Here is a 25547-nt window from a genome sequence, read left to right as displayed (position 1 = left end):
ATTTAAAACAAAAATAAGTTAATAAATTTGTGGTGCTCAATTTTTTAATATTTATTTTGAATTACTATTAAACAAATCACGTCATTGTATTTCAATATGCATTCCTTTGACGAACAAAAAAATCAGTATACGTTATATAAGATGTAAAAAGGATAAATAAATTTGTTACATTAAGTTTACGTTTGATTATTTTCCCTGTTAGGCTGTTAAACATATATTCTCTTATTTGATTTGTTTTGATAAGTTTGATAGTTTCATTAAGATATTGTTTTTAGTATAAAAAAACTAAAATTCCGTTTTGTCATATAATTTTTATTTTTAATTTAAGAGCACTTTCTTAGTTCATTTAAACCCACACCCACTTACTCAAAAAAAAAAAAAAGACATCCACCCAAAATTAGAAAATGAAAGGCGATTTAAATTCATTTTCAATTTTTAAGTCATTTTATACTAAACTGAAAACCCTTTTTATTTTCATTTTTTCACTTTTTTTTCTCCAAACGCGTTTTTTATTTCAATCTTTACTTTTTTGTCTCAAAAAAAGTGAAAATTTGAAAATGAAACTGATATTAAACACGATAAATATTTTCTCTAAACATACAACTTTTAAACCCATATAATAACAATCAAATTTTATGCAGCTCGTATCCTACATATATATGATGAATTATCCCGCATTATATTCTCTTTTTTTTTTGGAAGAACCCATTTTATTTTCTTTATCATTTAGAGCGATATATTTTCAATTATATATTTTTAGGGTCCATTTAATTGTCTTATTTAAATTTTTAATTTGAGTTAAAACGTGATTTTATGTGAAAATTTTTTACTGTAGTAAAAAAATTAAATTTAATTATTTTTAAAAATTTTTTATTGTACTAAAATTTAAATTATAAATTTAAATCGGTAAAATAAGCAATATATTAATATGTTTTCTGTAGGTTTATATTTTATATACTGTATTATTTGATATACATACTAAATAAATGTTTAATTCATAAAATCAGATTCATAATTTAAAATTAAAGATAAATATAAAAAATAAATATCTCCTAATAAATGCAGTTGTAGATGGACTAGTTTGACAATTTGTCCTTTTCTCTGTTGGAATCATTGCAACACCCACCTTTTTTTTGTTTTGATAGAGACAGACACGTCCAGTTAAAAGAAAGCACAAATATCGACGCCAGAAAGTCCCCAAAACCTTTCCTTGTTATTCACACAAATCCGGGACAGGACATTTTTTCTAGGAAATAGTAAAAAATAAGTTAATATAAAAAGTTTAAGGTCTCATTTATTTTATTAATTTAAATTTAAAATTTAAATTGAGATATAATTTTATGTGAGAGTTTTTTACTGTAATAAAAAAGTTAAATGTGATTGTTTGTGAGAGCTTTTTACTGTAAAAAAACTCAAATTTTAAACTCAAATCAGCAAAGTGAACTAAAAAAGTATATATGTTAATTTTTAATTATAAAAATTAATAGGTCATAATTTATCAAGTTATGATTTATAATTAGATAAGTTATGGATAAATTTATCAAGTTATGGTTCATAGGTAGACAAGTTATGGACAAAAACCGTGAATAATTTGTCAAGTTATAGTTCATAACCAGACAAGTTATGAACGAAAACAGTAATTTGACCTATTTATTAACTTATGTAAACTATTAGTCTATTAATTTTAATTCATCTCAAATCTTAATCTATTTCTCTCGCACAAACAAAAACCATCGCAAGAAAATGATTTTTCTTATGTTAACTCTCATGACCCATGAAAAAAAAACGACAGAAGGCAGGTAATGACCAACAATTAGTCAGCAAGGAACAAGATAATACAGAATTAAGAAAACAACCAAAGAACAAAGACCCATTTTCTCTTTTAGCTCAACGAAACAAAGTTCCATGTCTGTCTTTATAAAAAAAAAAAGGATAAATAAATAATAATTTATCCTTTGAAGAAAAAAAAATCAATGTATGTTATATAAGATGTAAAAAAAATAAATAAATTTGTAATATTAAATTTTAAACGTTTAATAAATGTAGATGTAGATGGACTAGTTTGGCAATTTTTCCTTTTCTGCTGTTGGAATCATTGCAACATTTTCTACCCAAAAAAAGGGCGGGGGGTTTCGTTTCTTTGACCAAATTATGCAGAATTCTTGAAAAAAAAACACTAGAGAGAGTGGGCCCACCAAAAGAATTACCAACTTCACTTTTGAAAGTCGTTCTTGTATTGTATATATAAATTATAGAGAGAGGTTAGTAAAGAGATTTATACTATAATTTGAATCATAGTTCATGATTTATTATAGTATTTTTTTATTAAAAATATACGTAAATTAAAAATGATTCTAATCTCATAATTTTAATACATGAACTAAACGTCTCCTAAAAAATTAAAGAAACGTGTTATTATACGAGAGTTTTTTTTTTTTTTAAGCTTGACCTATTAATAAGTTAAGTTTTAATTGTTAAATTTTTTCATAATTTTATGTAAATTTAATAAACATAAAACTTAACATATAAATACATTAATATATGGGAGAAGATTCTTTATTATATTTAAGAATATCTCACACCATACAAGATTAGAGAATGTGTAAATAAAATGAAGATTTCAAAACTTTTCAATAAGCACGTCATGTGTTGACATCAGCAAGATAATTTCATTTTGACTTTGGTCAACTTAGCGCCTTAGAGGCCTATGAAACTCTTTATTTGTGTTTTGTTTTTGTTTTTTTTCTCAATTTGTTCCCTAACCACCTTCCGCTATTTACAGGTTTGTACTTTGGATATCAAATATCCTTCAATTTCCCACAGGCCACAGCTGGAGGCAAATAATCTCGGTTTATGTGGTCATTCTCAGCGAGTCATTCTCAAAGTCTCTTTCTTACCTATTTACGGATGTACATTTGTTTTGGGTAGAAACCTATTTATGGATTTACTTGCAAATTGGAGAATAGTAATTTGGTAAGATCTACACTGTGTAGGGAATGAGAAAATGGAAATCAATTTTAAGTTATCCTCTATATTTGTTTTGCTGATAATTACTGCACAATGAATTATTAACCCTAAGCTACTAAGACTTCTATTTTTTTAGGAGTTGTCTGGTTGGGGGATTCGTACTCCGATTTGAATCATGGTTCGTGGTTCGTTACAGTGTTTTCTCTCACAAAAAATACACGTAAATTGAAAATAATTCTAATCTCATAATTTTAATCTATAAACTAAACGTCTCCTTATTTTCATTTTTATTTTCATTTTGGAATCATTTCTGAAAATGCGTTTGGTAGTTTTATTCTGAGATTGTTTTCAGTTTAAAAAAAACTAAAATTGTGTTTGGTGGTTTAATTTTTAAAAACGGTTTCATTACTTTAAATCAGAAAAATTACCATCCTAAAATATGAATAGAATTGCAAATTTTGAGTTTTTCTATATATATATATATCAGAAAATTTACCATCTTAAAGCATTAACATATGCAAATTTTGAGGCTTTTTTTTTTAAATACTGGATTGGTTTCTAGGTTGGTTCTGGAGACCGTTGAATTCGGAAGAAGTCCACAATTTTGGTTTGTACTAGAGGAAAGCTGCACATTTAGAAATAAACCCAGAAAGCTAGCTGAGACATTTAATAAAATAGAAAAATAGTGGGGATTATATATATATATACACAAATACAGTATATACATACACATCAATCGAAAAAAAATAGAGCAATAAAAAAGCAAAAAAGAAAAAACCAGAGAGAATAAAAACAGGCAAGATATCGACCACTTTCAATTTTCAATCTTCACATTTCACGAATAGAAATTGAGCTTCAAACTTCAAACTTACCACAGTCTCATTCGATGCTTCAAAATCTCAAACTACTCCGATCAACAACCACGAAATCAAAAGCAAAACAGAGAATAAAAAAAAACATTACCGTTTGGCAAGCCGGAAAAGGAGCGAGAAAATCACGGCACTGGAGAATTGAGCTGAATCTAGAGGTGGTGAAGGAAGAAGCTTCACTGTCGAAGACACTTTCTCAATCGCCGTAAGAGTCTGGGGGGAAATAATAATCGAAAGAGTCGGAGAAGAGAGAGAGGGAGGAGAAAGAGAGCGAGAGTGAGAGAAAGAGGACAAGTCAGTGGAGGAGAGAGCAGATTTCCAAATCTTCCGGGGAACGACCACCGTCTGTGAAGTTGAGTCGGTGAAGACGCCGATGAAGATAAAGAGGCCGAGATTGGTGTGGTACGGGAAAAAAGTGAGGAGAAAATGAAAATGAGTAAATTCATTTTCAAAAACTGTGTAATTTTATGAGAAATACTAAAAATGTTTTCAATTTTATTTTTGATTAAATGAGGCTCCAAACATAATTTTTAAACCATTTTCAGTTTTTATTTTTTGAAAAATGTGAAAAATTGGAAATGAAAACAGAAATAAACGCCCGAAATGTTTCGATCCCATTTTTTTTAATAGCCAAATAAACGAAAGGACATTAGGGAGACTGGCCATTTTATGACACGCATCCTTAAATATGCCTGAAAGTTCAAAAAATTAGAGGAATGGACGTTTCTGATTTCTTTCTCCACTGCCATGCCAGTTTCGGTCCTTACCTCTTCATGTCCAGTTAAAAGAAAGCACAAATATGGACGCCAGAAAGTCCCAAAACCTTTCCTTGTTATTCACACAAATCCGGGACAAGACATTTTTTCTATTCAGCAATGATGGAAGTGAGTCTTTTCAACTTGATCAGCCCAAAAAAATAAAAAATAAAAAAAATCTCTTTTCTACCCAAAAAGAGTGGGGAGTTGGTAGTTGTGTGGGGGACCAATATTATAATAAGGTGATGTTTAGTTGATTAATTTAAAATTATAATTTAAAATTATTTTTAATTTATGTGTATTTTTTATAAAAGACATTATAACGAAACATAAATAATAATTTAAATTATAGTTTGAATTCTTTTAGTAAACGGATTCTAAGAAGATGTTTAGTAGAGAAATTCATACTATAATTTAAATTGTGATTTATAATTTATTATAATATTTTTTTTTTTATAAAAAATACACATAAATAAAAAATAATTCTAATATTATAATTTTAATCTATAAATCAAACGTCTTTTAAATAACTTTGACATTAAAAATAAATAAATAAAAAACTAGAGATCGGGCCATTAAAGATTTGAAAATAAGAATTAGGCCGATTTTGGAAAGTAATGTCCGGACAAGGACGTATTCAAATCAAGATGACCTTATTTGGGAGCCCGTCGTGTGGACCACATTAGCTGGAACCCACACAAATAAAAGCCATCGCAAGAAAATAATTTTTCTTATGTTTAACTCTCATGACCCATGAAAAAAAAAAAAACAAAAGGCAGGTAATGACCAAACAATAAGGTCGTTTATTTTCGATTAGAGTTTAGAATTTGAGTTTTATTACAGTAAAAAAATTTTAAAAAATAGTCACATTTAATTTTTTTATTACAATAAAAAGTTCTCACATAAAGTCACATCTTAACTCAAATTAAAAATTTAAATTAAGGAACTAAACAAACCCTAAATCAACAAGAAAGAAGACAATACAGAATTAAAGAAACAACCAAAGAACAAAGTCCCATTTTCTCTTTTAGCTCAACGAAACAAAGTTTCATGTCTGTCTTTATAAAAAAAAATATTAAATTTATTTATCCTTTGAAGAAAAAAAAATCAATATATATAAGATGTAAAAAGGATAAATAAATTTGTAATATTAAATTTTAAACGTTTAATAAATGTAGGTGTAGATGGACTAGTATGGCAATTTTTCCTATTCTGTTGTTAAAATCACTGCAACACCGAAGTTATATACAAACATGGGACCGTTTTTTTCTTTTGATAGAGACAGACATAAAATTTTATTTGTCAGAAGAACTCATTTAGGACATTTGGTATGAGGTAATTATAAGAGTGAGAATAAAAATATTTTAAATTCTCATATTTAATATAATTATTAAATATTTTTAATAATTAAAAAAGTAAAATTTATAAATTTTATATTATTATATTTTAAGATAATCCTAAATCCACCTGGTAATGTTATTTACTTTCCCATGAAAGTAATATTTACGGGAAACAACATCTCTCTCGTCCATTTCTCTCACCCACCCATCTCACCCATCTCTCTCTCTCGTCCAAACCCAACCTCTCTCTCGTCCAGACCCAACACCGCTTCCGTCGAGGACGCCGCCGCCGCCTTCCGATCCACCACTCCGTTGCCGGACTTTCCTCTGCCGCCACCACCAGAGTATGATTCCTTTTTTCTCTTTTTTCTGTGAAAAATTTTTGATCTGAACTTTTCGATTTGAACGTCGTCGGCATCGGCACATCTGGGTTTGAACCATAACTTGAAAGTTTTTTCTGTTAAATTGCATCTGGGTTTGAACCAGAGCGGCCACGATTTTTTCATCCTTTTTTGGCCACGATTTCTGGCGATGGGTTTCTGGAGCTATGGTCGATTTCTAGCCACGATTTCTGGCGAACGGCCACCAGTACTACTTTTAATGCTACATGGATATTCTAGATGTTACATATACGTAAACATATATATATATATATATATGTTAAGGATATTAATCTAGCTGTTGACACATGGTCAATTTCTCACGCCTAATGTATTTTTATGATAAGTCACGTGTTTTCTAAGATTTTGGAGTGTGCATGTTCTTTTTATTAATTTTTTTTCTGTTAATTATCAACTTGTTTTATTGGTAAATGGGATTCTATTGAAGAACAAGCTAGTAGCTACAAAGCAAACGGTTTAAAAACTAAATGAAAATTAATCAACAGAACATGAGAAGTATGCTTATGGTTCAAAGCTAATACTATTGTAATATGAGAAGTATGCTTATGGTTCAAAGCTAATACTATTGTAATATGAGAAGTATGCTTATGGTTCAAAGCTAGCAACCTTATGTTTGGTTATGTATGTTCTGTGGATTTGGTTCTGTAGAAGTATGCTTATTTCTTTTTTTTCCATCGATGAGCAGATATGGATGTTCTTCCATTGGAACAAAAAAAAAAAAAAAAAGAATTGTGGCTATTTTGGTTCAATATATGGAGATGTTAAATGAAATGACATTTTTGTTCATGCTTATGATATTTGTAATTATTAGTAAGAGACGTTTGCGTAGAAATAGTTGGGATGAGAGTTCTTATCGCCGACATCATATACGCCAACTAAATTACCATCGATTGATACATGAGAGTGACTACTTAGTATGTCTTGAAAGCACTCGTATGAATAGGAGAACATTTACTATCCTATGTAACTACCTTAGAACCATTGACAATTTGAGGGGAACAAAAAATATGGATGTTGAAGAATTGGTAGCTATATTCTTACATATATTAGCTCATGATAAAAAAAATAGGATTTTATGTTCTCATATTCCTACATAGATTTACAACTTTTAATTTCAGGTTTGGAACCTTATTCGAGTATATGTTCTCATATTTAGAACTTTTGTAAGAACTTTTGAGTATAGAGAATTTTATGGACTACTTGTTCTCTATTATTTAATATGTTCTCTATTATTTGATAATATTATGAACTACTTGTTGTGTTGTATTTTATATTTTTTAAAATATTAGTGCTAATTGTAATTCATTTAAAAATAATATATATTTTTTAATTCATAACATTCTCATGCATAACTAAACATAGTAATGTAATATTCTTGGGAATTTATGAAAGTTGTATGAAACTAAACACAGTAATATATTATTCTTAAAAATCATATTACCCTCCATCATTTTTTTGAAAATATGATTCATACTTCATAGCATACCAAACGCCCATTAAGAGTGTGTGGTTCTTACCTCTTCATGTCTTGACAGAAAAAAGACATATGAGAAGAGATTTATAGATTATAATAAATAATTTGACCCAAAAAAAAAAACTCTTTTCTTCAGAGAGAGTGGGCAATTACCGGTTCCTTGTGCATCCCATGACCCTTTCGTGACAGAATTCCTGAAAAAAAAAACACTCAGAGAGAGTGGGCAATTACCGGTTCCTTGTGCATCCCATGACCCTTTCGTGACAGAATTCCTGAAAAAAAAAACACTCAGAGAGAGTGGGCAATTACCGGTTCCTTGTGCATCCCATGACCCTTTCTCTAACAACCCATCATTTCAATTTTCAATTTTCAATATAGCCTATCCTATATATACGTACCAACATTCCATATCAACCCACAATTTCATTTTACTCTCCCGCATCTTTGCTCACTCTGTTTATCTTCTTCTTGTTTCTCTTTCGATGGTCTCTTCTTTCTCCTTCATCTTTTTCTTTTTTGTTCTTCAGTTATCATGGCAGATCAGGCTGGTGGCGAGCAACCGGCGGGTGGCGAGCAACCTTTAAGAAATAAATACTAGTGTATTTGTAACTCAAGAAAAAATAGAAAATACACTTGTATTTATCTTTTGGAGGTTGCTCGCCACCCACCGGTTGCTCGCTTGGCCAAGAAATCAAAGAACATGATTGATATGACTTCGGGAGAACCTTGTACCAGCAGCAGCAGCGCCAGTGAGGGGAAGACACCATAAGAAACTCGGTTGAATTAACATATTTAGTTTATAAACTCGACAACCAAACGCGTTACTTATTGAGTTTTGTTATTCTAACTTTACCACCCACAGAATATTACAATTTAATTTAATAATTTAAAAAATTATATCAAAAATAACTTAAAAGTATTACATGTTTACTTCAGCTAAAAAAAGTTTTTCATCGCCAACATTATGTTTTATGAACTCTTAAATTGAAGAACTATGTGTGTTTAATATTATGTTTATCAGTGGTGTTTGTGAACTCTAAACTAAAGTACTACGTGTGTTTAATATCATGTGTTTAGTTATGGTGTTTATGAACTCTTAAATTGAAGTACTATGTGTGTTGAATATTATGTGTTTTCTATCTCTGATTTCTTGGCCAAGCGTGTGCTTTGCCTGAATTTTTTGGCAAGTTTTTTTTTTCTTTTTTCTTTTTGTGGACAGAACACAGTGCAGGTTAATGAAAAACAAGGACATACGGTGATCACGTTTGTGACGGTATTTAAGTAATTTAAATAATGTTTTTTTCTTTAATTAAGCTTGATCACGCTTGTGAAGGTATCAAAGGGCTTGTTCTGGATTCTCCCCAAAGATTTATTAGAATATTTCCGGGTTGCGTTAGGATCATGGGGTCGAGTGCTCCGTTACACTTTACAGGGATTAAACGTGAATTTTTTTTTTTCTCTATCATTTAGAGTGTTTGAAATTGCTCTCATATATCTTTATCTGTTAATATATTCAGTCATACGCTTCTTGTCTAAGAGATAAAACCTTCAAGGATTGGGCCCTTTTGATAACGTCCAAAAAAAAAAAAAAAAAAAAAGATAGGCTAACGCTGTGGAACCTATCCTGAAAAAAAGAATATCTCCAAGCTCTAATTATCTCCCCTCCTTAACCTTTCAGTTGATTTATTCATATATTAATCTTTTCCTTAGATCTTACTTAGACCTTCTAAGCCAAATATATATACTTCAGACAGAACCCAAAGCCAAGGTGATTTATTCATATATATACTCAAGCGTCAGCGTCTCTTCTGCTTGATTAGATGACATTCTCTGCCCCTGCCCCTGCCCCTGCTGCGGCCAATGTCCTTCCTGCCGGTGATACTTCCAGGGCATTTCCATTGTTGTCGCCACTTGTTCTTTTGCCACAAATGTGAGAAGTCGACGTGTGGACGTGATCAGAGTAACGAACAACAAGAAGATGGAACGGCCGACAAGACAGACAATGGAGGTTCACGTGAAAGCAGATGGCAACGCCAGGAGGCGGCTACGTTCGCAGATCCTTCTTCTCTCTTTAGTTTCTTTCAGTCGCAGTGCATGATCGTGAACCCTGCTCAATGATTTTTTTAACTCTGCCGGTTTCATGATCAGTTCTATGTAACGAACTGTATTCAGAATTGGTATGTAATGTTTTCATTTCCAATTGGATTCTTTATGCCTTTTAGTCGTTATGAATTCTTTAGGCAAGTGACTACGTCGCACGTTTATCAGATGATGATTTTAGCCAAGAAAAACAGAAAAAACACATACCAAACAGAAGAAGAGAAGAAATTGGTATAATGATAAGGAAACTCATAGCCTGCAGGAACAAAGAGAAGAGAATGCCCGAAGAGAGCAGACTGCTTACGGAAGTTTTAAAGTCTCAAAACAACTAAAAAAAAATAAAGAACCTATATAAGTTGTAAAAGTCGTGAAGATTAAAGGAAGAGCTCTGGGAGGTTAGACAGAATAAACAGGAAACATAAAATAGAGATAACTAATTCAAATTCATAAATTAACCAAAAAAAAGGTCCAAGTATACAAAGTCGATGGAATCATATATTCCACTACAGAATTGCAACATCTAGAAATGCCTCGAGCGACCATCCATTTTTAAGGCCGAAAACGCTCTCATCCGTTATGTACAACAAGCCAACGTCCAGTCCCATCTTTTTTTTTTTTTTTTAAGTACTAAGCATGCTGTTCTTTTCCCTCAAGCTTTCACTTAATAATAATCAATAAGGAAAATTCACGAAACACCCGACGGCACCTCTTGACTTGCTCTTCTTAGGCCACTGCCACTAAATTTGCAAAATAGATAATTCTCAGGCAAATCAGAAGTCAAATTCCCCCGTTGCCTGCAGAAATTTGGCAGCATTTCAGCAAGAAGTCTTGAGGCTTAGGATGGTGTAACAAAAACGCACGAGACAATAGCAACAATATTGGACGACATTGTTTACCTTATTAAAGAGAATATCCTTATTGTTTATGCGCATAATGCCATCCTTCAGCGTGCATTTCCACCTGCTCTTGGTGCGGGTTACCTGCCCAGCCAAATACACAGCTCAAATTTATGCAAGTTTTTTGAGGAGTTCAACTTAAAGGGGGAAAAAAGAAACTCAATTGAAACCAACAATGCAAAGTAACAAAAAGAGACCTTGTCGAACTGAGCCAAAACTAAATGTTGTGTGTTTAGCTCCTCTCCTTGGTCTATATCATCCAACTCATCGTCATCATTTTCATTCAACGGGGGCTCATCATCATCATCCTCTCCAACATCATTTGGAGCAGGAATAGCAGGAGTGCCAGCTGGAAGGTCTGAAAGAAAAAGTGGCTTCAATATCAAATCTTAGTAGACATCTAGAACAATGTTATTCATTTAAAGGTAATCAGAATTACTTTCAATCAGAATTACTTTCAACATTTTTTAGGTAATCAGAATTATTTCCAACATTTTTTATTAAGATATTTACCATTCGGAGCAGGTGTGTTTGCTATGTTGTAATCTTCATTGAAGACTCCTTGATAGTTGTATATCTGTAGGTACATGTAGAAAGCACAATAAGTTACTGACAAAGTTTTCAATAAACGAATGGGATGGTAATGGGAGAGGAACACATAACGAAAGGGGACAGCATATTATCGGGTCAAACAACGTAAACACAGTAATGCAGCTCATAAGTATGATGGGATTTGCATCCACACACACAAACCAAAAAAAAAAAAGGATCCAGGACTGTTAATTGGAATTTTCTTTATCATCCTAGCTAGAATTAAATTGACCGGCAGCAACCAGAAAATCAATCAAGCTCACAATAAATCTGACATATTTGGAATTCAAGTACTCAACTCATCCCATATGGGAACATCTTGTTCACTATCAATATACAAGTTCGTCCTTTTAGGCTTAAAAAAATAATAATAATAATAAAATCAAGGAGACCATTTGACTAAGATCCCAACCTAAGACGAAGACAATTATTTTGAAAAGTTTTAAGACGAAGATAAACAAGTCAAGGACATGATTCAATCTCTGTAAGAAAAATCTACAACCTAAATTATTTTGACATAAATCCACTATCGTGTAAGGGCAAAAATTCAAGGGAAAATAATCAAGATAATCTTACAAGAAACCATCGAAACTATTCAATCTAAAAACCATAAAACAAGGAATATCAAACGTTGGACAAATGAGAAATATGTATGGGATAAACAAAAGTATCTCTACATGCCAGAATCCAGATGCATACATAGCTTTTTAAGAGAGTTGAAAAGCACCCCGAAATGAAACATGAAATATTCATCGAATGCACTTACATTGGGAGTAGAAAGTACATCATCATAAGGATCAGGAATGGGCCCATCAAGTTGAGGAATCTTTGAGGATACCCCCAATACACTTGCCAATATCTCACTATTTCCACGTGTGCCATCTGAAGTGCTTCCTCCAATTACCTGAAAGGTAATAAGCTGATAAGTGCTGCTAGTAAGTAACCTAGTATTGAAAGTGTCAGTCCATATTATAAGGAAACTTGAATTCCTAAAAATAAAGCCATGGAAGTTTAGAGCTTAAGTTGTTGTACTTACATAGTGCATGATAAGGAGGCAAAAATAAAAAAATAAATAATAAATAATAATAATAATAATAATAATTTATACTATCACTATTAACCCACAATTCTAGATTGACAAAGGTCCGGGATAATTTTGATCCAACGAGCTATTGAGAAAAGAGTTTTGTTACAGTTTTCCTGCTATCCTATCCATTAAAAGCCATTATTGCCTGAAGTTTCCGTTATATTTTTAGCTAGAAGAAACCATCCCAATTCTAGATTCACAACGGTCCAGGATAATTTTGATCCAACGAGCTATTGAAAAGAGAGTTTTGTTACAGTTTTCCTGCTATTCTATCCATTAAAAACCATTATTGCCTGAAGTTTCCGTTATATTTTTAGCTATAAGAAACCATAAATGTCTTATTTGGCTATCTAGGTTCTTTATACATCCCGTGCCATTAATGATATTAAAATGCACCTCAACAAACAAATACAAGAACACAAACATGATGTGTAGCGGTTACTGTCAACAAACAGTACTTGTACCGAAAGAATGATCCAACAATGAAAGACAGATCGTCTTAAATGTCGTAAATGGAAGCTGATATTGATGGTGGCAACATCTTCAAATGATGGGCACATGGAAACTTGGATGACACTGGCAGAATGTCTAAAACCTCCTCATATAAAGGGTGGAAAACATGTAAAGTACAAACCTCAATCTCAAAAACTTCAGGGGCAACATCTCCAGCTCCGTCTTGTTGGGGGAGAAATCCACCAGCTTGATACTGCGAAGGCAGTTCATCACGTTTTCTCTTGCCGGAAGGCGGCATGAAGAAGTCCTGGAATTTATCCAAGATAAGATACAATATTAACCACAAAGAAAACAAATCGATATCATCTTCATATGAGATTATAAATCCAAGTAGAACAATTAAGAAATGTGACTTTGGATGGAGGCATGTACAGCTTAACCATCTACAACTCTTTAACATTGCGTTTTCTCCCAATCAGAAACATTCATTTTTCCACAATTTCTTATGAATATACAACAAGGTTTACCTGTGTGGGGGGTTGATGAGAGGTCCCTCTGTCCACCTCATCCCGCCCTTCCACATAAGCTACAACAATACAACGTTAATTACTACAGCACCGTTGCAAACAGAAATTGTCGTTCTATGCAACTATGCTTACCAATGTTGACATCAAGTGAAGGCCGCTGGCTCATCCAAGGGGAAGGAGGTTGCTGCAACAATACAAACAATATGATCACACATTATTTTTAAGCCACCAAAGAAACTGAAATTAACGAAGTTAAACCACTCTCAGCCTAAGTCCCAGTTCCATTTTGCAGTTCAGAAAAAAAAAAAAAAAAAAAAAAGAGCAGCATATACTCATATAAGAGTATACAAATGTTGAGCCCTTTCTCAATGAAAACACACACTGAATAAACGCAAACCATCTGGAGTTTACCATGTATGGGCTAGGTCTTCCACCTTTCATATCAGTATTACCACCGCCACCTCCGCCACCGCCGCCGCCACTAGGGGTCTCATTTCCAGACGCAGGATAGTCAGTAGGCCCAGTGGGAATATTATAAATGTCTGCAGTTCCCGGTAAAGGTGTTTGAATGGGAGTCTGCAACGGTGTCTGCATTTCAAAGAAATCACTTCAACTACCAAAATCAAAACCGAACAGAAAACTACCAGAAAATCATAGAATCAGACTCACCGGAGGAAAAAGCATATCGGCTGTTGGAGTTTCGTACTCCTCGGTCCCCTCATAGGGTACATTAAGATCATGAACTGGGGTGATTGGACCACCAGGTGTGGGCTTTGCTGCCCCGGACCTCTCTATGGGAGAATTTACTACACCCGCGTGCATCATTTTCGCCTCCCACATCTGAAATTTCCCAAAAAGAAACAATTTCAGCTAAAATATTGCTTAAGCTTTCAAATCTCATCCGAATCTCAAAAACCCTAAACAAAAGATCCAATTCCGAACCAGTCCACTACAGAACTCCTAATCACTTCAACATCCCAAAAAAAAAAAAAGAGAAAGAAAAAACCGCCGACGAGCATTTAAAACTACAAAAATAGGAAACGAAAATTAATCATGAAGAAATAGAACTTGAAAGGGGATTTTTAAAATTACTCCTTGAAGCTCCTTGAGAACGTCTTCTCCAGGGCCGTTGTTGATGAACTCGTCGCGGACCTTGCTGATGACATCCTCGATAACGCTGACGTAGACGGCGCTCGTCGAAGTCGCCATGTTTGTTCCCTCCAGAAGATTCCTCTCCCCTTCAACCTCCGACGAAATCCCCCTTACAGACGTCACCGATCCGAAGAAGACGAAGTCTCACGAGGAAAACGGAAAGGAAAATTTCTACAGGGAGAGAAAATCGAAGGCACCGAGGAGTCGAATAGCCAAATTGGGACGGAGAAGGACCGGAAGGGTCTAGGGTTTGGGGAGATGATGAGTGAGAAACAGATCGACGATTTGGGAGAGAGAGAGAGAGAGAGAGCGGAACAGAAAATGAGAATAAAGAGTGGAATATAAATAGGTTTGCATCCGATTATAAGCGTGCGTTCCACGTGTCGAAATCCGCGCGATCCTGAGGGTTCGGGTCGGGCAAACCCGCTTTTTTGGGTGTCGTAGGCTCTAATTTCTATGGGATTGTTCTTTTGGAGCGTGACTTAGTGTAATTTTTGAGTTAAATTTGAATTATAACTTGAGTTGAAGTTATAACTTGAATAAAGTTGAGTAAAATTGAATAAAATTGGAATTTAAAAGAACGTGAACTTGAATAAAGTTGTAACTTGAGTTTTAAAGTTGTAACTTGAGTTTTAAACTTTTTCTGAGTTTTATTGCAAAAGAACAACCCCTATATTTTTATTTTCTTTTCTCTCTATCCGTGATTTTTATTTGTGCGGGAAAGACGAGACACAAATACACAGAGAGACCCAGATCTGATCTTCCACCGCCCACCGGCCGTCTGCTCGGCCGTCCATCATCGTATCGGATTCGTTTTCCTGTGGTTGGGTGTGGGACCCACACGTACTTAAACGGTTCTGATCGGTGCAACATCCACCGAATTTGATCGTGCGTCTGAGTATTGAGACTTATGGCCGTGTGTTAATACACATGTGTGACCATAACTAGTTTTGTTTATTGAGATCCTGTTTATTTCACCAATTCAAATTTTATTATAAAAATAATCATATTTAACTTTTTTATTATAGTAAAAAATTCTCATATAAAATTATATATCAATTTAAACTAAACACTCAAATCAATAAACTAAACGGATCATGAATCTATATGATCACACTAGTTGGAAACACAAACTACAATATGTCAAACTATGCTATTTTTTATTTTGCTAAAATATATACTATTTTTATACCCTTTTTTTTGGATTTTTTTTTGTAATTATTGTCAAAATATATTGGATTTACCTTTTGGTGTTGACACATTTTTACTGTTTAAAAATAGTTTGAACGGCTGAACTTTAAGAGAGTTAAGTGGATGTTTGATTCGCGAATTCAGAACCGTGATTCAGAACTCTTATCGGTTTACATGTGTTTTTTGTGAGAGAAAATATTGTAACGAGTCACGAACTATGATTCGAACCATGACACAAATTCTCATACTAAACACATTAAGTTAGACAGTTTAACTCAATTTAAAATAGAGAATATAATTCATATTAAATGCTTATTAAACACGAATTTAGGGTTTATTTAGTTCGTTGATTCAAGTTTTTAATTTGAGTTGAGATGTGACTTTATGTGAGAGCTTTTTACTGTAGTAAAAAAGTTAGATGTGACTGTTTTTTAAAGCTTTTTACAGTAACAAAACTTGAATCGGTAAAATGAATGAGGTCTTTAAGTATGCTCACAATTCAATCTAGAGTTCAAATATGTTGTCCCTTCTTGGTTGTCCCCTAATCACAATTTGCCACATCAACTCAACTCAACTTAAAAAAATTAGCAATTAAAATGCAATTAGCGGATTTTATTTTTTGTATGAAAATGTTTTTTATCTCAAGAGAGGAGAAAATAAAAATAAAAAATAAAAAACGACTAAAAGTTATTTTTTATTTCTCTATCATTTTACACTAAATTAAAAAATTATTTTAATTTATATTTTTTATCTTTATTACGTCAAATGCAACGTTCTCATTTTTTTTTAAAAAATATAAAAAATAAAAAACGATATCAATTCTAAACACAGCCATTGTCTTCCTCCATCCACCCCTCCGTCAACCATCATTGACTTTCTTTTTCTATTGCCACTGTACCTTTCGTTCTCATTTTATCCACAAATGACCAGCCATTTCCTTGAATATGATCTGTATATTGGAGACGCCTCTCCGTGTCCATCCTTCAAAGGTTACTCCATCAGTTTTTTCAGGTTTTGCAAGTCAATTCTGGACTTTCGTCATTTATATATTTACAATGTGAGGGACCAAATGGTCTTCTTCCTAATTTTGTCATCCAAAAATACAGAGGGGTTGGTTTTTCTTAAAAATAAAAAAAGAAGTGGTTTTCTTTTTTCTGGAAAAGAAAAAACGCAGTTGTTTTTTTTCTTTTTTCTTCCTCATGTTTATCTTTCGTCGTATAGTTGTTGAATGTTGAGGATAAAAATGGCTTCATCTTATTTTCAAATACAAAACCCAAAGAAAAATTTTCTCTTCAAAGGTAAACATGAAATCAATACTGGAAGAGCAAAATTTATTGCAACAGCAACACTGATGGTTTCCATCTGGCTTTTGTAACGGAAAAAGCAAGAGGTTGTTCTTTTACATTTTTGAGTTAGGTATTCTTGAGTGAAGATCTTAAATTGAGTTTGAGTTATAATTTGAGTTAAAGTTGTAACTTGAGTTTGTGTTTTGTTGTGTACATTTGAGTTATAATTTGAGATAATAATCTTTTTGAGTTTGTGTTTGAGTGAATCAAAACTTGAATTTATATTTAGATAGCATTTTAATAAAAACTCAATGGTGACGAAAAATTTTAATAGAGTATATGGGTGAGATTTTATTCGTCTTTTCATTGTCAATCAGAATTAAAACGAAAAAATTATAGCATTTTTAAAAATAGAAAAAATATTGTTCATTAATTTGAGTTTGAGTTTCTGAACTCGAGTTGAAGGAGAAACTTGAACTCAAGTTTTAGTCCCAAACTCGAATTCAAACTTAAAATAATATGAATTTAAATAAAGTTATAACTCAAATTATATTTTTTTATGTTTTTGAAACTACCAAAGCACCCTAAATTTTTAAAGATCGATTAGACTTTTTGATAGAGATGCAGAAATGAAGTCTTTGTGAAAAATAAACTAAAGGACAAAAGAGCAAAGAGGAGTTTTTGTTTGAAGGATTTTTTTTTTTTTTTAAGAGAGAAGAACCAGGAAAACGTTAACAACTCTGTTAATTCATATGGATGTGGTAAATTGTGATTGAGAGGATAGCAATTGGGACAACTAAAGAGAGACAGCAATCTAAACTCTTCCATTGTGAGTTGAATTGAATTAAATTAATAAAATAAACAGGACTGAGTCTTACCTCACTCCACCTCATGTTATTTGATAAAGTGATCATTCACGTTGAAATATTAGAGATTAATGGTAAATATGTTAAAAATTCATCTCAACTTACCTTATCTTACTATTATAAAGGTCGCAAATAGCTCTCATTTCCTACATATAGCGTTGTTTCCTTCGCCTTTTTTTCGCTTTTTTTTTTTATTCTTTAGTCTTCAATTATTTTTTATTTACATACTTGTCATTCATTTGTGTTTCTTCTCATTTCCACTTTTTTCACATTTCTCACATAATATCATATATATTTTGATTCTACTATGTTAAATTATAATTATTTTTTATAATTGCTCAGTTAAAATATTTTTTTACAAATATATTCCTGTTCAAATTGTTTTCTTACAATCCTATCTCTCTAAATATATATGTTAAATAACACGTTATACGACTTTAGTCAAACACATGTAATCTAAACAGGGAATAAAGTCTAAATTGGTGTTTAATTTGTGTAAAAATTACGAGTAAAGCAGAAATAAAGCCAAGGTTTTACCGTAGTAAATAAGTTCAACATGTCCAAACGTGATTTTAGATGGTTTGAATTAAATATCACTTCAAGGTTGAAAGACCATCTCAGTCAATCCATAACCAAAAATCAAACCACAAGAACTCACAAAAGAGGAACACTTTAATTGTTTCACATTATTTTGTCTATAATTTAGCTTATAAATTTCTTCTCAAACATGTCACCTCTTAAACATTTTTTCATGTAATCTTTTAAAATAGCATTTTATCAAATGTTCTCTCAATAAATATTCTTTGTCCCACTTAATCCACCAAAGTAATTATTTTTCACGTATGTTCAAAGTATTTTTTTTAAACAAAAAATATTATATTTACTAGCTATGAGATGTTATTTCTTGTAAAGCATAATTATAAAAACACATATTTATGGACAATGGACACAACATCATCTCCAACTGAAAATAGAGTCCGCAGGCACGGAGCCATGTTATCTCGGCTCAAGTCCCCACTCACATATTTTGTTCTTTTAAAATTTTGCCAATGTTCTTGTTATTTTAACAAAATAACCACAAGAAATCCTTCAAATCTTCAAATACTTTAATTAGCCCCCACAAAATTGAGAAAAATTCAATTTTATCTTTACTCAAATCAACTTAAATTTACGTTAAATTAAATATAACCCCTCTAAAATTAAAAACATTCAATTTGTCTCAACAAAATATTTTAAAAAATATTTAAGTCCCTACTGAATAAAAATCATGCCTCCGTCACTGAGAGTCCGAGTCATAATAAAGGAGCTGATGGTAGGTACGCTCACATGGGATTTGTGGTGGCACAAAGTGGCTCGTACAATGCTTATTTTGGTGGATTGTAGGGATAGCATGGGTTGGATCGAGTAGGTTATTTGGTTAAGGTGTGGCGCGAGTGGCTTGTGCGATGCTCACAAGGTGGCTAGCAGGTGGCACAAGGTGCTCTTAAGGTGGCGAGGGGTGGGTTGTTGGGTCATGGGGTGGTGCATGGTGGCTTTTGTGGGGTGGGTGGGCGCCACTACGATGGGCAAGAGGGGTTTGGTTGATATCTTGGGTTTTCAACTTATAGTTTGAATAAATAATGGTGGTGGGGGACTAAAATAATAAGTAGAACAGTGGTTGCAATTGGTTTTGGTATTTTTTAAATGGCGTTTTAGGGTTATGTAATTTCGTTCTAGATCTCAATTATATGTTCCATGTGCTCATAACTTATTTATGTATGCCATAAACGCCAAGTTTACGACTTTTAAGTTAAGGGATATTTTATCTATAAAATTAAATCGAAAACTAAAGGTTTGTTCTTTTAGAGTTTAACTTGAGTATAATTTTTGAGTTGAATTTGAGTTATAACTTGAGTTGAACTTGTAACTTGAGTTTGTGTTTGGTTGTGTACATTTGAGTTATGGTTTGAGATAAGAATCTTTTTGAGTTTGTGTTTGAGTGAGTCAAAACTTAAATTTGTATTTAGATAGTATTTTAATAAAAACTCAATGCTGATGAAAAATTTTAATAGGATATATGAGTCGGGTTTTATTTGTCTTTTCGTTGTCAACGCATAGAAAAAAAATCATCTCAATCAGAATTAAAACGAAAAAGTTATAGCATTTTTAAGAATAGAAAAAATACTGTTCATTAATTTGAGTTCGAGTTTCTGAACTCGAGTTGAAGGGGAAACTTAAACTCGAGTTTTAGTCATAAACTCGAGTTTAAACTTGAGTTTAAACTTAAAAGAATATGAACTCGAATAAAATTGTAATTCGAGTTGCATTTTTTTGAATTTTTTACTCAAAAGAACAAGTCCTAAATAATCACACTAAGAATTAGTTTGTCTTGTGTTGCGAGTTTGAATGACAATTCAAACATTTTAACTATAGTATTTTCTCTAAAAAAAAGTTAAATTTTTGTTATTTTTTAGGAAAATATTTATGTTCAAATCTATGAATTAAATGATACTTGTTAGAGACTTTTTTTTAAGTAGTCAGAGACCTTATCATTAACTTCTTTTTTATCTTTTTCCTTAAAAAAATAAAAAAAGAATAAATATTTCCTAAAAAAATTAAGATAAAAAGATCACTTTAAAAATTACTTAAGAAGATAAATTAGTTTTTTGTTTTTGTTTTGTTTATTTTTTTTGTTGTTGTTGAATGAAAGAAGATAAAAATTAGGACCTATTTAATTTATTAATTTAAAATTTTAATTTAAATTAAAATATAATTTTATGTGAAAATTTTTTATTATAATAAAAAAATTAAATATGATAATTTTTAAAAATTTGTTACCGTAAGTAAAATGAAATGTACCTTAGTTAATGTGACAATAGATCATTACAAAAGAGGATAAACTCGTAAATACACGTCATGTAGGTTACGGAGAATCAGCACCAAACCCCAGTCACGTTATAAGGGTACTCTCTGTTGGCGCTTGAGGGTTCCATTAGAGTTTTGGCTTCGAGTTCTGAGATTCGGTCATCCTCAGAGCCATCGCAAGACATAGCTGAGCTTAATCAATGGCGTAAACACTAGTTAAGCTAAAAAGGAAAAACCATTCCTCTCTTTCCCCCAGTGCTCGCTAAGTTTCTCCCGTTTCGTTCGACATTTCTACCGACTCAGTTGGCTTCCAATACAAAACCCTAGAAAAATGTCGGGCGGATTCTTCCGGGTAAGTTCTGGTCGGGTTTCAAAATTCCGTCTCTTGCTGTGTTTGATTTCTCAATTTTAATCTCGATTGCTTGTGTACTGTTCAGATATTTGTTTATTTGTTTATTTTTCTAATGAATTACTGACGAGCTTTCTTCGATACTTGTAATAGAATTTGGATAATGAATGGAAGTTGGGTTGAGTAACATGTTTGGATTCTGTTCGTTTAGGGTACGTCGGCGGATCAGGACACGCGGTTCTCGAACAAGCAGGCGAAGCTTTTGAAATCGCAAAAATTTGCTCCTGAATTGGAGCATTTGGTTCGTTTCTTCTTCTTCTCTTCTTCTTTTGGTTATTTCAATATATTTTGAAGCTGGGTTTTTGTTTGTTTTCGGTAATTGGTTAATGTTTCGGAAATTGATTACTATTTCCGTATTTGAGTAATAGCTAAGTTGAGAGAATGGGTTAAAATTGTGGGCTTTTCATCAGCCGGTAACGCGTAATGTATTCGTAGGTGGACATGACGAAGGTGAGCATGAATGTTGTCCGACCATGGATCGCTAACAGGGTGACAGAACTTCTCGGATTTGAAGATGAAGTGCTTATCAACTTCATTTATGGTCTTTTGGATGGAAAGGTATTCTAATTCACTGTTATTTCAGCTTTATCTAGTGAGAACTATATTGAAATTTATCGTTTAGCATGTTACATTCAACTAGATTTATGTGCTTGACTCCCCTATTAAGGTTGCATACGGTTCGCTGATATGATAGGCACAACATTACTTGCCATATGAATTGAAAAATCGCCATAGTCAAACCTCACTTTTATGGTACCTAGTTGGGCTAGGATTGTTTATATTCTTCTGGCATAGTCTGTATAGTTTCTCGGTATTAGAATATCAAGTTAAAGTTCTATAAGGTGAATCTATTCTTCAAGAAGAGAAATTAGAACTGCGTTTATTTGTTGTTGCAGGAAGTGAATGGGAAGCAAGTTCAAATTTCACTTACTGGATTTATGGAAAAGAATACTGGAAAGTTTATGAAAGAGCTTTGGACTCTACTACTAAGTGCCCAGAAGAATGCTAGTGGTGTTCCTCAACAGTTTCTGGATGCTAAGCAAGAAGAAACGAGGAAGAAGAAGGTTAACATTCAATTAGTCTTGTAGTTACTTCTGGTGTGTTCACGCAAGTTATTTTTATGTTTTATGCATAACATGGATCCTTGGGCAGGAGGAGGCTGATCGGATAGCAAATGAAATTCAGAAGAAGAAAGACAGGGAAAGTAGAGAGCTCGAAGAAGAGAGATCGAAGGAAATGGTAATATTATTTTGTTCATGCTGGAGTTACACTCTCTGGAGCTGAGTTTTTTGGTTTTAACTTTCGTTTGTGTTTTCATGCGTTCAGCTAGCTTCTGCAATTATTTGGGTTCATTCCTTTACCTCAAACTACTGTAGGACGGAGGGGTTGAAACGAAAGCAAGTAATGCTGCCTTGGAGGGGAACTCAAAGCACACATTGCCGAGGGCTTCGACCGACCATCTTGAGGATGAGCAAGAAATTGATAAGAGAAATGGTGTGAGAGCTAGGGACAGGTACAGATATGTTTTACCTTCCAGTGGTGTTTTGGAAAAATTTCTTGTATCTGTGCTTTCTTCTTCATGAGATGAGGAACTCTGGATTTTACTAGAATTGGGCAGCGTAGATTTGTTTTATTATTATGATTCATTGAGCTTTAAAAAAATTTATTTAGAAAAAACATGTGGTAGAATCATTAAATTTTCAATTGATTGATTCATCGGAGTTAATACACACAGTGCTACAATGCGTACAACAGTTTTTTAAATTACATTACAAGAGCAAGATCCATAAATTTCTGGTGTGGATATTAAAGATCTATAAATTTCTTTTATTCCCTTAATCAGATTGCTTTTGTTTGTTTTTGTTTTGTTATTCATCAAGTCCACTAAGCTTTATTAATTTTTTTTTTCTCAGCAGAGGCTCACCTTCAAGGTCTAATACCAGAAGCTATTCAGAGTATGTTTTTCTACTTTTCAGTAGCAGCTGACTTACTATTATATTTTTATTTTTTTGTTGAGAATTTTCCTTTTTTAACTTATGTAAGACTAGCATAACATATAGTAGATTTTGTAGTTTATCTTGGCGATTCTCTTAATATAATACATTTCTCGTACTTCAAGACTATAACATCGCATTTAATTATAAATGTCTAGTGAAAGACGAGGCCGGTCAAGGAGTATGTCCAGGTCGCCAGAAGTACGAGGTCGCTCAATAACCTCTTCACCACCTATTCGGAGGCATTCACCCAGAAAATCACTCTCTCCTATTAGAGGAAGAGCATTGAGGAGAACCCGATCACCATCTCCTCCATGGCGTCGTTCTCTGTATCAACGTAGATCACCATCCCCTATTCGGCGCCGCAGATCGCCATCCCCTGTTCGCCGCCGCAGATCGCCATCTCCTGTTCGCCGCCGCAGATCACCATCTCCTGTTCGCCGCCGCAGATCGCCATCTGTTGTTCGCCGCCGCAGATCGCCGTCACCTATTCGGCGCCGCAGATCGCCATCACCTGTTCGCCGTCGCAGATCACCATCACCTGTTCGCCGCCGCAGATCGCCGTCTCCTGTTCGCCGTCGAAGGTCACCGTCTCCTTCACGCCGTCGAAGGTCTCCCTCACCTGTTCGTCGCCACCGGTCACCATTGCCAGTGCGTCACCGGCGGTCGCCATCACCTGTGCAACGTAGTACGTCACCTTCACCTGTGCAACGCCGTAGATCTCCTTCACCTATACGCCGTCGCATGTCACCCTTGCCAATGCGAAGGTCACCCACTCCGATTCATCGCAGGTTTCCCTCTCCTGTACAACGCAGGTCACAAAGATCTTCATCAATATCGCAGCATGAGTATGCATCCCCTGCACGCCACAGATCACCTGTTGCTAGTGGGAGGAGATCAACTCCTGGAAGTCCCTCTCATTCACCTTTAGAACGGAGTTCTTCTCCTGTTCGTCACCGTTCCCATTCACCAATCAGGATGAAATCTCCAAAGCACCGGAAAAGATCTTCCATGCAATTGCCCAATGAAAGAATGAGGTTAGGAGCATCCTAACTCTTTTTTTTAACATACCAATTACATTTGTTCAACTGTTCTTCATTGGGTATGCTATATTTTATGGAGGGGAGAAGGATGTCTACTATGTTGTTTTAGGGGGGTTGTGTAGCTGTTGTTACCTTATTTTTGAAGTTTGAGATACTGTGAACATACTCTCACTTTTTATAGGCACATGATTGTACTATTGCTTTCTGTAGGCAGCTTCATTTTGTGGTTGCATTTACTACTTTCTCGAAGGCATTTTGATCAACGTTAGCTATTTCACAAATAACCCTGTTCTTGGACTCATGAAAAAATTCTTTTGTTGCACGTAGGTCCTCTAGTTCTCTGAGGTCACTGCAGAGAGAATCAAGGAGTCAAAATGATTCCCATAACATAATTTTGTCCCAATCACCATCGCCAGAGAGATCTCCAGCAAGGTCAAGATCACCATCGGGTGAAGGGAAAAGTGATGGTGCAGAAAGGAGGTATTCGTCTTGACTGGACATCTTTCCTTAGAATCTTTGAATGTTCTTATCTTCATATTATAGCTGTTCTACCATATATCATCTATGTTCTAATTTATCCTTATATTATTTTCTGCTTTTAATGGTTATCTAGTCCACATGAGAATGCTTCGAGACAACCAAGGGGGCGAATGACTCGGGATGTTAGCTTTAGTCCTGCAAGGAAACAAAAAGAACTGAAAGATCATTGCAATAGCCCAGAAGTGAATGAAGAAAGGAAGTAAGAAACCTACAATTTGTCATATTGTTGATCTTCGTTGTCTTTCGTTGGTAGTTAGATTCTTCTAGTCTATCTTTTTCATTTATTCTGAGGATATAAAACATTCTTGTCAGGGAGAGGATTAGAATCCCTGATACTCCCGATCGACAAAGGTCCCCAGCAGCATATAGAGACTCACCACCAGATGATAGGCAGCAGGCGTTATATTCTGGTGAAGGTAGAAAATCTGAGGAGAAAAACCGCTCTCGTTCGAACAATGCCAAGGAGAGCAATCAGGATTCTAGATTAGATTCTACACACACATCAGTTGAAAAAATTGGTAATGACCGTAGTGGCATTGATTCGGATTCCGAGGAAAATGTAAAGTGCAAAATTGGAGATAAGGAAAGGAGAAAGCATAAAAGATCTGAAAGACTAAAAGCAGCTTCAGATGATAATTACATTTCTGATTCTGAAAAAGAGGAAAGGAAGGAAGCTAAGAGGAGAAGAAAAGAGGAAAAGAGATTGCGCAAGGAGAAGAAGCGGCAAAAACGCGAGGACAGACGTCGCAGAAGAGAAGAGCG

General features: G+C 33.7%; 2 protein-coding genes across 3 annotated transcripts in view; one reads left to right on the top strand and one right to left on the bottom strand.

Moving 5' to 3' along the window:
• Positions 1-10325: 10325 nt before the first annotated feature.
• Positions 10326-14916, bottom strand: LOC21408006 (transcription initiation factor IIA large subunit). Its single transcript, XM_024172317.1, has 11 exons — positions 14553-14916; positions 14130-14300; positions 13872-14048; positions 13593-13644; positions 13461-13519; positions 13115-13240; positions 12160-12297; positions 11316-11379; positions 11000-11160; positions 10803-10886; positions 10326-10700 (listed from the first exon to the last, which is right to left on the bottom strand). Exons 1-11 carry the CDS (start codon positions 14667-14669, stop codon positions 10677-10679), a joined length of 1173 nt encoding a protein of 390 aa, XP_024028085.1. The 5' UTR covers positions 14670-14916; the 3' UTR covers positions 10326-10676.
• A 6003-nt stretch (positions 14917-20919) lies between these two features.
• The window catches only part of LOC21408005 (serine/arginine repetitive matrix protein 1), a 5186-nt gene continuing 558 nt past the window's right edge, over positions 20920-25547 (top strand). The window contains exons 1-11 of one of the 2 annotated variants that reach the window (XM_024172299.1): positions 20920-21151; positions 21360-21449; positions 21644-21766; positions 22105-22272; positions 22361-22447; positions 22585-22721; positions 23125-23163; positions 23361-24239; positions 24573-24725; positions 24859-24984; positions 25098-25541. In XM_024172299.1, the coding sequence (XP_024028067.1) occupies positions 21131-21151; positions 21360-21449; positions 21644-21766; positions 22105-22272; positions 22361-22447; positions 22585-22721; positions 23125-23163; positions 23361-24239; positions 24573-24725; positions 24859-24984; positions 25098-25541 (2267 nt within the window). In that variant the 5' untranslated portion in view covers positions 20920-21130. Of the gene's footprint in view, positions 21152-21359; positions 21450-21643; positions 21767-22104; positions 22273-22360; positions 22448-22584; positions 22722-23121; positions 23164-23360; positions 24240-24572; positions 24726-24858; positions 24985-25097; positions 25542-25547 lie in introns of both variants that reach the window. The other variant, XM_024172298.1, reaches the window with a different exon arrangement.

The sequence above is a fragment of the Morus notabilis genome, unplaced genomic scaffold (genome assembly GCF_000414095.1).
Source record: "Morus notabilis unplaced genomic scaffold, ASM41409v2 Scaffold46, whole genome shotgun sequence".
In the NCBI taxonomy this organism is placed as follows: Eukaryota; Viridiplantae; Streptophyta; class Magnoliopsida; order Rosales; family Moraceae; genus Morus; species Morus notabilis.
Note: the sequence above shows the minus strand (reverse complement) of the source record. Positions and strands in the feature narration are given on the sequence as shown.

Excerpts from the sequence above, each read along its gene's own strand:
- LOC21408006 (XM_024172317.1), bottom strand. The coding sequence starts at position 14,669 with ATGGCGACTTCGACGAGCGCCGTCTACGTCAGCGTTATCGAGGATGTC. Across the intron at positions 14,049-14,129 it reads CCGATATGCTTTTTCCTCCG|ACACCGTTGCAGACTCCCAT; the intron begins GTGAGTCTGATT and ends TTTGAAATGCAG. Across the intron at positions 12,298-13,114 it reads CTGAAGTTTTTGAGATTGAG|GTAATTGGAGGAAGCACTTC; the intron begins GTTTGTACTTTA and ends ATTACCTTTCAG.